At 42.1% G+C, this 16,836-nt stretch overlaps 1 protein-coding gene across 3 annotated transcripts in view; it reads left to right on the top strand.

Moving 5' to 3' along the window:
* LOC126981746 (neurobeachin-like) overlaps positions 1-16,836 on the top strand; it is a 112,709-nt gene that overhangs the window by 89,234 nt on the left and 6,639 nt on the right. For 2 of the 3 annotated variants that reach the window (XM_050833268.1, XM_050833272.1), the window contains exons 5-17: positions 934-1,074; positions 1,821-1,940; positions 2,293-2,445; positions 3,241-3,408; positions 4,118-4,207; positions 4,953-5,130; positions 5,405-5,485; positions 6,133-6,318; positions 9,999-10,144; positions 11,195-11,312; positions 11,854-12,050; positions 12,577-12,728; positions 13,251-14,540. In XM_050833268.1, coding sequence (XP_050689225.1) covers positions 934-1,074; positions 1,821-1,940; positions 2,293-2,445; positions 3,241-3,408; positions 4,118-4,207; positions 4,953-5,130; positions 5,405-5,485; positions 6,133-6,318; positions 9,999-10,144; positions 11,195-11,312; positions 11,854-12,050; positions 12,577-12,728; positions 13,251-13,341 — 1,821 coding nt within the window. In that variant the 3' untranslated portion in view covers positions 13,342-14,540. Of the gene's footprint in view, positions 1-933; positions 1,075-1,820; positions 1,941-2,292; positions 2,446-3,240; positions 3,409-4,117; positions 4,208-4,952; positions 5,131-5,404; positions 5,486-6,132; positions 6,319-9,998; positions 10,145-11,194; positions 11,313-11,853; positions 12,051-12,576; positions 12,729-13,250; positions 14,541-16,836 lie in introns of those variants that run through there. The other variant, XM_050833269.1, reaches the window with a different exon arrangement.

The following is a 16,836-nucleotide window of genomic DNA, read 5'->3' as shown; positions in this document are numbered from 1 at the left end:
GATTTTTTTTTTTTTTTTTTTTTTTTTTTTTTTTGTGTGGGTGTGTGTGTGTGTGTGTGTGTGTGTGTGTCAGTGTGTGCATACCTAGTTGTGATTTACAGGGAGTTAGTTACGTTCATGAGGTCCTGTCCTTGAGTTTCAGTTGGGCAAAATTTGCTTTTAACTCATTTAAAGTTTTTCAATTTAGTAACTTCCTTGTCCAGGCTGTTTCATAGGTAAATGTGTTTGTTAGGCAGGCTTAATTTCTTAGATTGGTTTTATAAGACACTTTGGCTTCTCACATCAGCTCTTTCTAAAGGTCAAAGAGGGGGTCAGTTGGGTTCTAATGAGTGTTTCTTCAGGTTCACGGTACAGAGGAAGGGTCAAACTACCACCAGGGTCATAAAACTACTCCTGGAAATGCCCACAACTCCTAAGAAAGCCTTGTCAAATATGTGTTTCTTTAGGTTCACGGTACAGAGGAAGGGTCACACTACCACCAGGGTCATAAAACTACTCCTGGAAATGCCCACAACTCCTAAGAAAGCCTTGTCAAATAGGTGTTCTTGGGCAACGAAATGTCTTATGATACAACCCTTAATCTCTTAAAAATCTTGTCTTTTTCAACTCTTTCATGTCCTCACGTTGCTGCCCCATTCCATACAAGCAGATCCTCTTTCTTTTCAGCATTGTCCAGAACACTGCTATCATGCCACCTCTCTTTTCTCTCTTTTAATTTAGAATGACGGCCCCCATTTATCCAGTCCTTCATTGTAAAGTCTGTCAGGCTAGGGACCAACTCTTTTGATCATGTTTTTATGCTGCATGGTCTAACCTGCGTATGTATGTGTGGGTGTGTTTGTTTGTGTTCTTATCTATTCGTTCCTACTTATCATTTTTAGAGAATTGGGTCACGCTTGTAAAGTCCCTCACACACTCCCTCTCTCCCCGCAGCCCATTGGATCGCTCAACCCCTCTCGCCGGGCATTCTTCGAGGAGAGGTACTCAAGCTGGGACCACGAACAGATTCCACCCTTCCACTATGGCACCCACTATTCCACTTCCGCCTTCACCCTCAACTGGCTCATACGACTGGTGAGTGTGTGTGGAGTGAAATGGGGTGGGGTGGAGGTCTGGGTGGAGAGGAATGAGTGCTTATGTGGAGTGGGGTGGATGTGAATGTTTGTGGAAAGGGGTGAATGTATTTGTGGAGTGGGGTGGATGCATGTTGTGGGGTGGGGTGGATGTTTATATATGGAGTGGTGTGGATGTGAATGTTTGTGTGGAGAGGAATGGAGAGCTATGTGGAGTGGGATGATATTTTATTTATTTATTTTTTTTTTTTTTATTTTTTTTTTTTTTCGTGTGTGTGTGTGTGTGTGTGTGTGTGTGTTGTGGAGTAAAGTGGATGTTTGTGTGGACCAGTGAAAGGCTGAATGTATATAATGAATCTTGCAGTGAACAGTAGGTTATATATAGAGAACAAAAGGATGAGGGTAATATATATGGGCATTCAGAGTATGTAAAGTTGATGAGGTGGAATAATGAAAGTGTGTCAATGCCTATCTCTTCCACTTAACTACTTCATCACCACTACCACCACATTTCCATTCCTGTCAACACCACTTTATTTTGATCACCACCCCCACCATTTCGCCACTTTATCCCCATCCCCATCAACACCACTATTTCCACCACTGCTATAACATCACCACCACCTCATTACCACATCACAATCACATCACCGCTCGCTACTTCACCACTATATCACCACCTCACCACACCACTACATGCCCATCAACACCACTTCATCACCACCTCACCACCACTTCCCCCACCAGGAGCCCTTCACCACCATGTTCCTGTCGCTGCAAGGGGGCAAGTTCGACCACCCCAACCGCCTCTTCTCCTCCGTCGCCACCGCCTGGAAGAACTGCCAGCGTGACACCTCCGACGTGAAGGTGAAGGGGGAAAGGAGATGGGCGGAGGGAGAGGGAAGGAAGGAGTGAAAGGAGGAGAGAGGGAAGAGAAAAGAAAAACTGGGAAGGGATGAGAGGAGAGAGAAAGGGAGGGAAGAAGGGAGAGAGAGAGAAAGAGGAATGGGAAGAAGGGAGTAAGGTAAGGAAGAGGGAAGGGAGGCAAGAAGGAGAAAGGGAATGAGAAAGAGATGGAGGTAGTGAAGGAAGGGAAGAAGGATAAGGATGGATATGAAGATAAGAAAGAGAAAAAATAAAATATAAAATACCACTACCATGAACCAGCACCACCACCATCACTAACCCTTTTTATCCGCCTTCCCCTACCCCCCCACAGGAGCTGATCCCAGAGTTCTATTACCTGCCGGAGATGTTCGTCAACTGGAACCGCTACAAGCTGGGCGCCACGGAGGAGGGGCAGCACGTAGACGATGTGGTGCTTCCGCCCTGGGCCACGTCACCTGAGGAGTTCGTTCGCATCAACAGAATGGTATGTGATGGGGGGGAAGGGAAGAAAAAAAGATGGGTAAAGTGGAGAAAGAATGGTATGTGATAAGGAACCGAAGGGAAATTGGGCTGGGGATTCCGACCCTTTGCCCTTCTAGAGAATGCAAATTTAACCCGGCAGCAGTGACGGGCCAATTTTGTGGCTTCACCATGTAGCAGCGACGGGCCAAGTTTGTGGCTTTACCGTGTAGCAGTGACGGGCCAAATTTGTGCCATGATATAAACCCACCAAAATAGATGATACATAATCTGATCACAAATGCTTTGATATATATTATGGAATGGTTTGTGTGTGGGGTGATTTTTTTCATTTTTTCGCTTGGAGGGATCATTAAGAAACAGGATCCCTGCTGCTACCAGGTTAAATAAGTATGTATGTATGTATGTATGATAAGTTTCACAACCCATGAATCATTTTTATCATCCTCCTCTGCACAGATTCTCAAGTCTGTGTCCATTCTATAGTAGGGTGACCAGATCTGAACTGCATAATCGAGATGAGGTCTAACGATTGCCAAGTATAGTTTGATAATGATTTAAGCGCTTTTATTGCTTACATTTCTTGAAATGAAACCCAGTACCCTGTTTGCTTGATTCTTAGCCTGAATGCATTAAGCCCATGGATGGAAGTCAGAGCTCACTAAGACTAACACAAATCCCTCTTGCATAGTACCTGCTTAGGGGAGTGTCATTTAAGATTATACACACTGACACACAGACATACAGACAAAAATAGTCACCGTAGAAAGTGTAACCACATTACCTCTCACTTCTGCAGGCCCTGGAGTCCGAGTTTGTGTCCTGCCAGCTGCACCAGTGGATAGACCTGATCTTCGGGTACAAGCAGCGCGGGCCCGAGGCCGTGCGCGCCACCAACGTGTTCTACTACCTCACCTACGAGGGATCCGTGGACCTGGACGCCATACAGGACCCCGTCATGAGAGAGGTGAGGGAGAGGGCTGGGGTGAAGGAGGAAGCAAAAGGAAGGAGAGAGAAAAGGAAAGGGAAATAAAGAGGATGAGGATGGAGTGAAAGGTACAGGTGATGAAATGGAAGTGAAGGAAAGGAGAGGCATGGGAGAGAGAAAGGGAGTATGAACGAAGGGAAAGAGAAGGATAGGAGGAGGAGGGAGAGATGAAGAGTGAAAGAAATGAAAGCTAGACCCATACAGGGGGCTTCGTGGTGCAGTGGTTAGCACACTCGGCTCACAATCAAGAGAGCCCGGGTTCAATTCCTGGGCGGAGTGGAAAATTTGGGAGGCTTTTCCGATACCCTACGCCCCTGTCCACCCAGCAGTGAATGGGTACCAGGTATGAATTGGGGTTGTGTCCCGTCTCCTGGGATCTGTTTCCTTCTCCTATAATTCCTTCCCCCTCCTGTCTCTCTCTCTGGCATATGACCACAGATGTTGCACCGACTAAACGAAACTTTCCAACTTTCTTAGACCCATACAAGGGTAAAGGAAACAATGAAATAACCTACAGAGAAACCACTAATTTGATTTTTTCCCCTCATTGTCGATTTGAGAAATTAAGTAAATGTAAAAAAATAAAAGAACAGTAGATGCCTGAGAGATGAATGAACAAGAGAACTCTCAACTAACCTTAGTTATCATTGTAGTTAACTAATTTATTTGTATATTTTATTTATTCCAGGCAATCGAAAACCAGATCAGGAACTTTGGCCAAACGCCGTCCCAGCTACTGATGGAGCCTCACCCGCCCAGGTCATCCGCCATGCACCTGGTGAGCAGACATGGAACTAACTTTTTTGCTTCTGAAGTCAGAGGGTCATCGGGCACAAAGATTCATTGAGGGAAACATGAAACTATCTTGATCACTGAAGTCAAAAAGATAAGATAGTATTCATAAGGGGTTAATATTGGGTGATGTAGGGTCATCCATCCCCTTGGTGAGGCCGTACAGAAGGCAAAGAGGGCCAGAAAGGTGCTCAGGGGTTAATGGAGGATCAAAATGCATGTAAGGAGACTGTATGATTTTTTTGTAATTGCCTTTTTTTTCTCTGCCCTAATTTTTTTTTTTTTTTTTTTTTTTTTTCAGCAGAGGAGTCAGTTCAAGGGCATTAAAAAAAAGGTTACAAATGTTAAAAAAAAAAAAAAAACCTGATACTCACTGCTCCTAAAAAGAGTTAGAGGAGTGGTCGAAAGATAGGTCAATTTAGCATAAGAAAAAAATAAGGAGGCTGGTAGGCATGTACAGAGCTCAGTTTAGCCATACTTAAACCATTTTTAATCAGTTCCAAATCACTCACCCATTTCTAAGTCTTCATATTCTTTTTTGTCACTTCCAAATCCCTTTTTGCCCATTTTTAACCCTTAATATTGAATAAATTTCTCGACGTTTTTCTGTTAGCTCCAAGTTTATTTCACCAACTTTCATCCTTGTATCCACTCCCTGACAGCAGCCCCTCGTGTTCTCTGTTTCTTCTGAGTCACATTTCCGCACTTTTAACCCCATCTCCCCCTCACAGTCGCCGCTCATGTTCTCCGGGGTGTGCGAGGACGTGTGTATGGTGATGAAGTTCGTCAGCAACTCCCCCATCTGCCACATCTCGGCCAACACCTACCCCCAGCTGCCCCTCCCCTCCGTGGTTACCATCACCAACAGCCACCACTTTGCCGTTAACCGATGGAACACAAACTATTCTGGTGAGTCGGAGAGAGGGAAAGACTAAAAAAGTGAGAGATGTGATGAAGGAACAGGAGAGAATGAGGGATGGAGAAAAGTGAGGGAGGGACTGAAGGAGAGAAGGAATAGAGGTTAGGGAAGGAAAAAGAAATCAAGCAAGTTGGTTAAATCAATCAATATGTTCTTTTTTATTTATTTTTATGCATTTTGTGATTTTGTTTGTATTTTGTGTATTCAACATTAAACATATTTTTCAGCATATTTTAACACTTTTCTGTATTCCCCGATCCTCAGTCAACGTTCAGAGTCCGAGCTACGCGGAGGGCACGCAGTCCCCCTCCACCCTCCTGCCCCTCTCCATGGACCCCGTGCTGCGTAAGTCTCTCGGGGCAGTCTGTTCCAAAGGGACGGCCAGCACCTCTCCTCTGTGTGGGCAGCTAGGTTTGGAAGGCTCTTAAATGGAGTGAGCAATCATCAACCAAAAAAAATATTCTATGATGCATCTCTATCCATTCCCTGTAAATGGGTGTTGTGCAGCCACCACAATGAATATTTATAAAACTGCAAGCAACACCGCCTCCGTGACTAGAGTAAAAACCCTCGTTGAAATAAACATTCTCAAGTTTGTAGCCTGAATGAGAGTTGTGGCGCCTTGCTACAACAGAAAATTTTGATCTAATTCCCCTAACTTAAAACAGGCAGTCTTATAAGAAGATTTGTGTGGATTTCCAGTTTGGTTTGATAGATGGGAGATGTCCTTTAGTATAGAAAAGTGTCAGGTTCTTCAAGTTTGAACTTGATATAGGAGGCTTTATGCATGTGTGGCAAAATCACATCAAACCTTTAATTTTCACAGCAGTGTATTGATTCAGCGAGTAAGGCCAACAGAATACTAGGATTCATTTATAGAAAATTCATTCATCCTTCCTCACTTCCTCCCTTCCATTTTTCTTTCCCCTTTTCCTTCTCTCCCTCACCAACAAACACCCACAACACCCCTCTCACCACCACTTCACCCACAGAGCAAGCCGCGGCCAACACCAGCAGCAGCAGCAGCAGCACAAGTCAGCTCAAGAGGCACCTCGGGGACAACTTCAGCCAGAAGGTTCGCATGAGGAGCAACTGTTTCGTCACCACTGTTGACTCACGCTTCATCATCGCCTGCGGCTTCTGGGACAACAGCTTCAGGGTGTTCAATACGGAGACAGGTGGGTGTTTGGTTGTGTTTGGTTACGTTTGACTGTGTTGGTGGTAGATAGTGGATGTGGTTTAATGTAATGTTTTAATGTGGAGACAGGTGGATGTTTGGTTCTGTTTCAATGTGTTTGTGTTAGTTTGTGACTGGTAGTGGTTGTCGTGGCAGTAATGTTTTGGTGTGGAAACTGGTGGGTGTTTGGTTACGTTTGGGTGACGTTTGTATTAGTTTGTGGTAGTTTGTGGTAGTAGTAGTTGTGAATTGTAGATGTAGTATATATTTTTTTTTGTGGTAGTACAGTAATTCTCATAGTGGAAATAGTAGTAGCAGTGATGGTAATAGTAGTAAAAGTAGTCATGGCAGTAATAGTCATATTTTCTCTTGATATTATCTTATATTTTAGTATTCAGTAATATTAGTAGAGGAGTTAATGTCATATTTAATTGTAACAGTAGTAGTTAATTGTTGCTGTGGTGGTAGTAGTAGTAGTAGTAGTAATAGTAACAGTAACACTTACCAAGTACAAACTTTTTTTGTCATTTCTATTTGTGTCCATCACTCAGAGTTGCCTCCTTCCCCAGACAGAGTTTGCCCCTCAATGAAAAGGCTCAGAAAAAAAAATATGATTAAAAGACGAGGCATTTTATCAACATTTTGCTTTTTTCATTGCTATTTGATTGCCTTTCTGTACAGGATACTTCAACATTATAAACAACATTCAATAAAATTATAAAAATTACATGAATAAATCAATAAAAAATACACGTACATAATTTTTCGAGGAAGGACACTGCTTTGTGTATGATCATATTGGTATATGTTGGTATGCATATGTACAACCTTTGACTTACCCGGTAGCAGCGAGGATCATGTTTCTTAATGGTCCCTCTTAGCGAGAAAAATGAGAAAAAATCATCACTCACACAAACCATTTCATAATATATATCGAAGCATTTGTGATCCATTTATGTACCATCTATTTTTGGGGTTTATATCATGGCACAAATTTGGCCCGTCACTGCTACCGGGTTAAGGCTGATGTACACGTAAGGTTCCACATCAATGGGTATACATACACACATGGACTTGTCTGCCTACGTATGTGCTCCTGGTTAGACAAGGGAGGAGTTTACACTTTTCCTCGTCCCTTGCACAGATGCGGGGAAATGGAGACTGAAAAAAGTAGTAAATATATAATAAAGAGATAAAGATATAAATAACAAGAAATAAATAGTAATGTTTGTGGGTGGTTTAGGAAGAACACTGAGTAAAAGTAGTAAATCTATAATAATAAGGATTTATAAAGGATACATATAGGATAGGAAAAAATATTAAGGTTAGAATGAGTGGAAGGAGTTTAGGAAAGACTAACTGATGGAAACATTGAGGGACTGGCCGACTGGTGGCCGCCTAACAGACTGGCTGACTGGAGGACTCGATTAATGGTTTAGACTTTAGAGACTGGTTGACATATAATATTTCACCGTTGAAGGGAAGACATTTGCCAAACCTTGATTTTTTATGCACAGGTATTTTTGTGTGATTTGGATGATGTTTTTGCCATTTTTATGCTATAATCTAAATTTTTGAAGAACATTTTTGTGAAAGGATAATTATATTATTGCTATTATTATTATTATTATTATTATTATTATTATTATTATTATTATTATTATTATTATTATTATTATTATTATTATTATTATTATTAGCATACAAAAACAATACAATAAAAGTCCAATAATCCGAATGGCAGTGGACCTAAGGTCAATCAGATTACCAAATTGTTTGGATTATTGGCAGGGAACGCTGAAAACGAAAAACATATTCATTTGATCAGAAAATAAAGACTTGCTATATTGTTTTATTACTCACCAGTAATGTGTAAATGTTGAACAGCAGTTTTAGGAAGGTAAATCCATGGAAAGAGAATAGATTGAGAGGTAACAAAGGCACAAAAAAAAATATAGCCGGTTCATGAAAGCACCAAGCAGTGAGAAGGGACCATTGGAAAGGCAAACTCCTTTGATAATCATGCAGTAGAGTCAAGGCTGCCCGAGTACTGTGTTTTCACATAAACTATTTACTTTTCGCTCCTTTGTGTTAATCTTACCAAATATTAATGTTCAGTAATTCCTTTACAAATCGAACATCTATATTCAGGATATCAGATAAGATTAATCAGACCTTGAGGGCTCTAGACACATAACTATAAATTGAACAAAAATCCGGAATGCACAGCGCGTTCCTGAACAGCATCTCGATGGATGTAAGTCATACAAAGATCTGATTTATAGTGAAGTATTAGATATGAGTTGACCGCATCATTTTAAAACAAAGGCTGTCAGCCTCTCACTTGCTGCTAACAGGGCATGGAATGCAGCCACTCATTGATTTAATTATTTTTTGGTCTCATTGATACACACAGGCAATAGTTAAGCTATTTTTTTCAAATTGGACAGTAATTTAGATTTGTGTGTACCTGGAGCAATGTGTAAATTATTCACCCAAAACTAGCTTTCCTAACTTGCTATGCGCACCTCACTGTCGCTCTCTTGCTCAAGACTACTCCAGAGCCATATAAATTTATATTGATTGAGTACTCTACTCCAGCTCCCCTGAGGTGTCCATTTTGAGCAAGAATTAATCAGAGTCACCATTAAACTATGAAACAGATTTGCTTAAGTATGCACAAATTTTCAAACTTGGGATATTTCAGATTTTTGGCTATTTTTGATGAGGTCTGCCCCCAATTAGTCAGGCTTGTAGCGTGTTTACTGTACTGTGCAGAATTCCTAAAACCTACTATGCATTTCACTTTCTTAGCCACTTAAACTCACTGTCCTTGAGCATTGGCTCAGCACCATCACTTGTACTGGTTAAAGCTGTTAGAGCCATTTACTTGTGATGTAGAGCACTAACAGTCTCAAAAGCGAGTGAATATTTGGCCGCCAACACCCGGACTAAATTTAGAACTCTTGAGTCTCCTGTGTCTCGTCCCCGCTGCTTGGTGCTGCTTGGCGCAATTGGTTCCTTTTTATTGTTTTAATTTTGGAGTTTTTGGCAGCCACTTAAAAATTTTGGACGATGTGATTTTTTGATTGTCCACGCTTGGATTATTGGACTTTTACTGTATACAGATTTTTACACATTTGACAAGTTAGGTTGAATTTTCCTTTTCCTGCTCCTTTACACTGTTGTGATTTTGGTTCTCATATTATTATTTTTGCTGACATTAATGATTGGAAGAATCATAATTAATTTGTTTTACACTCTCAATGCTGTTTAGGTATACACACACACACACACACACACACACACACACACACACACACACACAGATAATTTTTCAAATCAAGCAAAATTTTTATGCTCAATTTTTTTAAATGTTTTGTTAATCTTTTTTAATTATTATATTTTTTCTTCTCGAATACATCATTGATAAACAATGCAATCAAGTTCCTACAAATACACACACACACACACACACACACACACACACACACACACACACACACACACACACACACACACACACACACGCACATGCACACACAAACTTAACATTTATGCATATTTTTATCAAGAAATATTTTCTTTTCCTCATTTGCTTAACTTTGATAAAAAACGCAACTGCCCAATTTTTCCCGTTCCCGCACCAATTTTTTGTGTGTGTGTCTTTTTTGCCAACAGCCAAGATTGTGCAGATAGTGTTTGGCCACTATGGTGTGGTGACCTCCCTCAGCCGCAGTGAATGTAACATCACCAGCGATTGTTACGTAGCCTCCGGCGCGCATGACTGTACGGTGCTCCTTTGGCATTGGAACGCCCGCACACAGGTACTGACTGACCCACGCACACACGGGGCTTGCACACACAGGGCACTCACACACCTGGCCACACACACACTTTGTCTCACGCCCCTCATACAGCGGCACAGCCAGGACTCTGCATGTGGGGGGGGAGGGGGGGGTGCCATGTATGTAGGGGCCATTCCTTATATAAATGCACATTCATTGGTTCAGAGTTTCACGTGTGGGTCCATTGATGGTGTCAGGTTTAAGGCCCTCTCATATCTGTGCCATTGTCTTCTTAGTTCATAGAGTTGTCACCTTTATGGATTTCCTCACCCTTCTCTTCTAAACATTTATTTTGCTGCACACATTTCTGGACCCAATACACCTGCATGAACGCACAGCAGAGGACACACTACACCAGCCTCCTATCCTATGTGCTGTGTTCTTGACCTGATTTGTGTCCTAACCCTTCATCCTCCTGTTTTGCTTCCTCTCTCAGGCTGTAAGTTGTGTCACAGGGCCACATCTCTGCTCACCTAAAAAATACCTGGATATGCCCTACCTTCTCTTAGTTTCACTCACATCAATTTATGAACCCCTAATGTACTTCTTATTGCACAGAATGTCTAGCTGACTACTTTACTTTTTGCCATAGTTAATGGATAAAACACCTGTCTTTTATTCCCTACCTCTGTTATCTGTTTGTGTGCTTCCTATTCTTCAAGTTTCCTATGGCTAATGATAAATTTCTTCTTTCTTATCTGAATGAATGTATTATAAACCTTGACCAGCACCTCACCACTTAACCTTCACACAGACACTCCCATCCTCCCTTCCCTTCTTTCTTTCACTCTTCTCATCTCTCTCACTTTGCACAAACACACAAACTCTCATTCCCTCCTTTCTTCTTTGCTTTTACTTTCTCTCTGACTTTGCACCCACACACACTCTCCCATTCTCCTCTTCTCTTTATCTTTCCTTCCATCTTCTTCCGACATCTTATCCCATTTTCCCTTATTTTATTTCACTCCCACACACTTACATCCTCTCCCTCACCACTTAGTAACACTCTTCTGCTCTCCCTGCCCCCAGATGATCATGGGTGAGGGGGATGTGCCCACCCCCCGCGCCACCCTCACCGGCCACGAGACGGAGGTGACGGCCGTGGTGATCTCCGCAGAGCTGGGCCTGGTGGTGTCCGGCTCCAGGGGTGAGGAATAGGAGGAGGAGGAGGAGGAGGAGAATAAAGAAAAGAATGATGGAAGTATACTCTGTCTATTTTATGAAGGCACTTTAGGTGTGGCTCACATAAGCATTTGATCGTTAGCAACACTGCCACTTGTATGTCAGAGAGCAAGTGACCCGCCCTGATCTTGAGTCTGACCCCCATGTGTCACTTTCAGAAATACGTTGTCAAGTTGTACAGCCACTATCCTAAAAACAAGTTCATACAAATTATACAGATTTTTTATAGAAATGTATTCAGAGTATTCTAAATCCAATTGGAAGTATTTAACAGCCAACAATAAGAAAATTCCTGTTTAAATTCAAAGACTTGGCAATGCCTGCATTCTTTATAGTCTTAGCAAACCGTGCCCAAAGTACCATAATAAAATGGATGGAGTATAGTTGGAGAAAGAGGAGGAGGAAGATTTGCTTAGTCTATATCTTTGGTTTCTTTTTGTTATCTATTAAGTCCTTTCCCACCCAGCCATCCACCCACACACTAACTCCCAACCCCACCCTGACAGATGGACCAGTTCTCATCCACACCACTTCTGGGGACTTGCTGCGCTCACTGGAGGCGCCTGGCGGGTTCCTGTCACCAGAGAACGTGGCTCTGTCTCGCGAGGGTCTGGTGGTCATTAACTACGACCGCGGACACGTGGCGGCCTTCACCATGAATGGGAAGAGGCTGAGGCATGAGTCACACAACGACAACATACAGGTGGGTAAAGGAGTCATGTGGTCTGTGTCATATTCAAACATAACCAAAGTACCAATTGTCTTCACTCTTTTATCCCAATGCCTTCCCATTCTTTCCCGTTGCCTGATTCTACCCCATACACTGTCATCCACACCCTTACACAGATACATTTCCTTATCCCATTTCCTCCAATTGCCATCCCTCCCAAGCACCCTTCACCCTATTTAACCATTCCCCAGTGTATGGTTCTGCCTGAAATACCTCCACGCATCCCCTACCCCTAAAAATCTCATCCCATTCCCTCCACTCCCCATCCTTCCCTTCCCCTTCTGTCTCTCTCCAGCATATGACCACAGACGTTGCGCCGACTAAACGAAACTTTCCAACTTTCTCCATCCTTCCCCAGGCACTCCACACCCCATTTAACTACTACTCATTACTCCCCAGTACTTGATCCTCTTTCTACCCCAAACAGTTCTCCCCATCCCATATCCTTCCCTTCTCAATCCCTTCCCAGACCTTCTAACTCCTCCCCATTCCTCCCCAGTGCGTGATCCTGAGTCGTGACGGGGAGTACATGATGACAGGTGGGGAGAAGGGCATTGTGGAGGTGTGGCGGACCTTCTCGCTGGCTCTGTTGTATGCCTTCCCCACCTGCGACTCCCCCATCCGCTCCCTGGCCCTCTCCCATGACCAAAGGTGAGAGAGTGAGTGCGAGCGAAAGAGCAAAACAGAAAGTAAGTGAGAGATCATGAGACGGAGAGAAAGATAGCAAGACAGAGAGATCAAGAGCAATAGTGAAAAATAATGAGACAAAGTAAGAGATAGAGAGATGGAGAGAGAGATATTGAGACAGAGGGGGAGAAATAGTGATAGTTAGCAAGACATTGAGATACAGCAAGATGAAGATAGTGAGACAGAGAGATAGTGAGATGGAGAGATGTGTGTTTCCTTGCTTCATAATTCTCTCGCTCTAAAATGAAAGTCCAGAGATAGTGAGACAGAGACAGTGAGATGGACAGATAGTGAGACGGAGATAGTGAGACAGAGACAGTGAGATGGACAGATAGTGAGACAGAGAGATAGCAAGATGGAGAGATAGCGAGATGAGAGTTACCAAGACAGGGAGATAGCAAGAAAAACTGAGACAGAGAAAAAGAGAAACACGGAACTCCCACCATCACCTCCGCCTCCACCACTAACTCCACCCCATCGTCACAGGTTCCTCATGGCTGGCCTCTCCACCGGGTCCATCGTGGTGTTCCATATCGACTTCAACCGTTGGCACCATGAGTTCCAGCAGCGCTACTAATTGGCGCCACTCACCTGTCCGGGCTGACCTTGACCTCACCTGGTTTGTGACTCACAGGACATTTTTTTATTGGTAACATTTGCACACACACATACACATACACACACACACACACACACACATATACGTACACAGAAATTGATTATATATGAAAATAGACCAACCTAGACAATTTAATGATAGAAAAACGGACCAAACTCTTCAAACGTGAGACAGGTGTTTGGAAATTGATGAGAACAAGCGAGGAGGTGTGATGTGTGTTTCCTCGCTCCATAATTCTCTCGCTCTAATAGGAAAGTCGAGATATGTCCAGTTTTGAGAGAGAGAGAGAGAGAGAGAGAGAGAGAGAGAGAGAGAGAGAGAGAGAGAGAGAACTTTAGGCCTCTCCAGTGATTTATTGTGTTGTGAAAGCTTTAGTTTTAAGCTTTTGTGGGTAACTATTAATTTAATTCTTATTATTATCCAAGTAAATCTTGTATATTATGATTCACCAACATTCCAAAAGAGACAGACTTATTAAAGCAAGCATTCCATTAGGTGTTTATTACACTTTATTAATTGTTTTATATTCTAGAAATAAGTATGTGTGTGTGTGTATGTGTGTATGTGGGTGTGTGCATGTGTGTCTGTGTGCATGTGTGTGTGTGTATATGTGTGTGTGTGTGTGTGTGTGTGTGAGAATAGACTGTAAAGTACTTTCAATATTTTTTCCATTGCATGTATAAATTTGGTACACATCCACACACACACACACACACACACACACACACACACGACTAGTCATTATGAGTTGATGTTATTGATATTGTTTCACGACAAAAGCGAGTGGCAGCAGACAACAGACGGGAAACAAACGGACAAAGAAATCAGAGAGAGAGAGAGAGAGAAGAGAGCACCCTGCCAGGAAATATCTAGTCAGGTGATCATGTGCCAAAACAAACAAAGTAATCGAGTAAACAACATAAACAAGAGGCAGAGAAAATATTATTGTTGTTATTATTATTGGGAGTAGATTTTATACATCTTCCTCTCCTCAAATAATAGTTTTTCATGAAGGGGGAGATAGATAGCTTGTACATGCTTAACGCTACAGAGTGCTGCTGCTGCTTTTAGGCCAACATGGTAGGAGAGAGAGAGAGAGAGAGAGAGAGAGAGAGAGAGAGAGAGAGAGAGAGAGAGAGAGAGAGAGAGAGAGAGAATGATGAAAAGTAAAAAAAAAATACCAAACGAATCACACTCCTTATTTCTGGCACACACTCACTCTCACTTTCATTCAGTTACCTCATTATTATTATTCTCGCTAACACTGATGTCGTTGAATATTCACCCATGTTCTGTCTGTCTCTGTTTCCTTCAGTCCCTCAGAGGGTGGCCATAGCAGAAGGGTCCGTTTGCTCTTCTCCATCCCTTCCAGTCTTGCATACCCCGGTCTCTTATTTGTCTGTCCCTTCTTTCTCTCAATTATTCTTCCTTTCAGTCCTCTCATTCTACCTTGGCTCATCCCCTTTTCTGTCCCTTCTTTCTCTTGATGCTTCTACCTTTCCATTTCCGATACCCTACGCCCCTGTCCACCCAGCAGTGAATGGGTACCAGGTATTAATCGGGGGTCGTGTCCCGTCTCCTGGGATCTGTTCCCTTCTCCTATACTTCCTTCCCCTTCTGTCTCTCTCCGGCATATGACCACAGATGTTGCGCCGACTAAAAGAAACTTTCCAACTTCTACCTTTCCATCTCCTCACTCTCTTGTTTTTCATCCCCTTGCACTCACAGCATCATCCTCTTCTATGTGAACTCTCCCTGGCAGCTCATACCTTCCTCATTCCTCTAAAAGTTCTCTGCATTTGTATTTCGTTTTTGCATATAGTATGTATAAAAAATAGCTTTTGGAATTGCACTCATTCATGCATACACACACACACAGATATACGTATAGAGGTGCACACACACACACACACACACACACTCACTTTTGGCACCATATTTAAAATGAAAAAAAAATTCTGGATATTTTTTGGGGTAATTTTAACACATTAAATTCCTTAATATATTTACCCATAATGCCTTGTTATCTATGCCCTCCCAGTCCTCCCCTCTCCTCCTCCTCCTCCTCCTCTTCCTGTTTCTGTAGCCTGTGAGGTTCGTCACAGATTGCTTTGTCGAGTGTTATAAAAAAATATATAAACAAACCCAAAAAAAGTCTTATATAGTTGCCAGTCAGTTTGTCAGTCAGTTGCATTTCTCGTTAAATCTTAGAGCGAAACTTAGTGAAGACACGCTGAAAAAAAAGGTAGTTTAGGGCAAAGAAATTAAAAAAAAGACAGTGAGGAATGCCTGCATGTATGTGTGTGTGTGCGTGTGTGTGTGTGTTTGGATTGTATAGAGTGTCAGTTTTTGCAATTTGAAGGCTTATACATACAGTGGTAAAACTATAAATATATAAATACTATACATACATACGTATTATATACATAAGTAGTCCGGCATTGTAGGTATGGTATCAAACACCTTTTAAGTCTCGTGTTTTTTGTCAATATACATTTTTTAATAAGCGCTGTAAGACAAGTTTCTCTCCCTTGTGTGCGTGTGTGTGTGTGTGTGTGTTTAACTTATTGTGTATAGCATAGAGGTGAGAAAACACAGATTACTACACACACAAACACATGCACCACACACACATACACACACACACGCATACACATACCCACACATACACACACACACACACCAATTTTAGCTCAAGTACAGTTTTTATGCTTATAACACTACAATGTATGATTAATAATGATGATGATGATGATGATAATGTATTTACTGCACCAACCATTCCCTCCAGCAATGTTTGTGTTTGTGATGATGATGATGATGATGATGATAGCTGCTCAGATGACATAATTAATCTAAATAACATTAATTAACTTCTTTGTACATAGTAATACTAACACCACCACCACCACCACAACCACCACCACTACTACCACTACTACTAACACTATTACTGCTACTACTAATACTAACACCACCATCACCACCTCTTTTAAGTGACAAGAATTCTTAAAGAGCTCACTGTCCATATTTGAGAGAAAGTGAGAGAGAGCGAGAGACTGAAACTGTGCCCCCTACTTTTTCCCATCTCCCGTTTTCTTTAAGTGAGCCGAGAGTGAATACACGCGCCACACACTTTGATAAGATTATTGTTGTTATTATTATTATTTTTTTTTTTTGCTCATTATCATCATTACCGCATAGAGTCTAGCTTAAGCGTTATTTTTTGGCAACTTGAAAAAAAAAATATAACAAAAAAAAAGTTATAACGAAGGTCTGTGTATATTTAACAGCCCCTCCTTCGCTCCCTGGACACACGCATACACACACATACACAAACGCACACTCACGTAGGTATGTACATGGATGCAGGTAGTCACACACACACGCACACACACGTAAATACGCTCACAAACACGTCAATCCCTGTCAGTTTTTTACAAATTTTCAAAA

This window comes from Eriocheir sinensis, chromosome 49 (genome assembly GCF_024679095.1).
Source record: "Eriocheir sinensis breed Jianghai 21 chromosome 49, ASM2467909v1, whole genome shotgun sequence".
Lineage (NCBI taxonomy): Eukaryota > Metazoa > Arthropoda > Malacostraca > Decapoda > Varunidae > Eriocheir > Eriocheir sinensis.
Note: the sequence above shows the minus strand (reverse complement) of the source record. Positions and strands in the feature narration are given on the sequence as shown.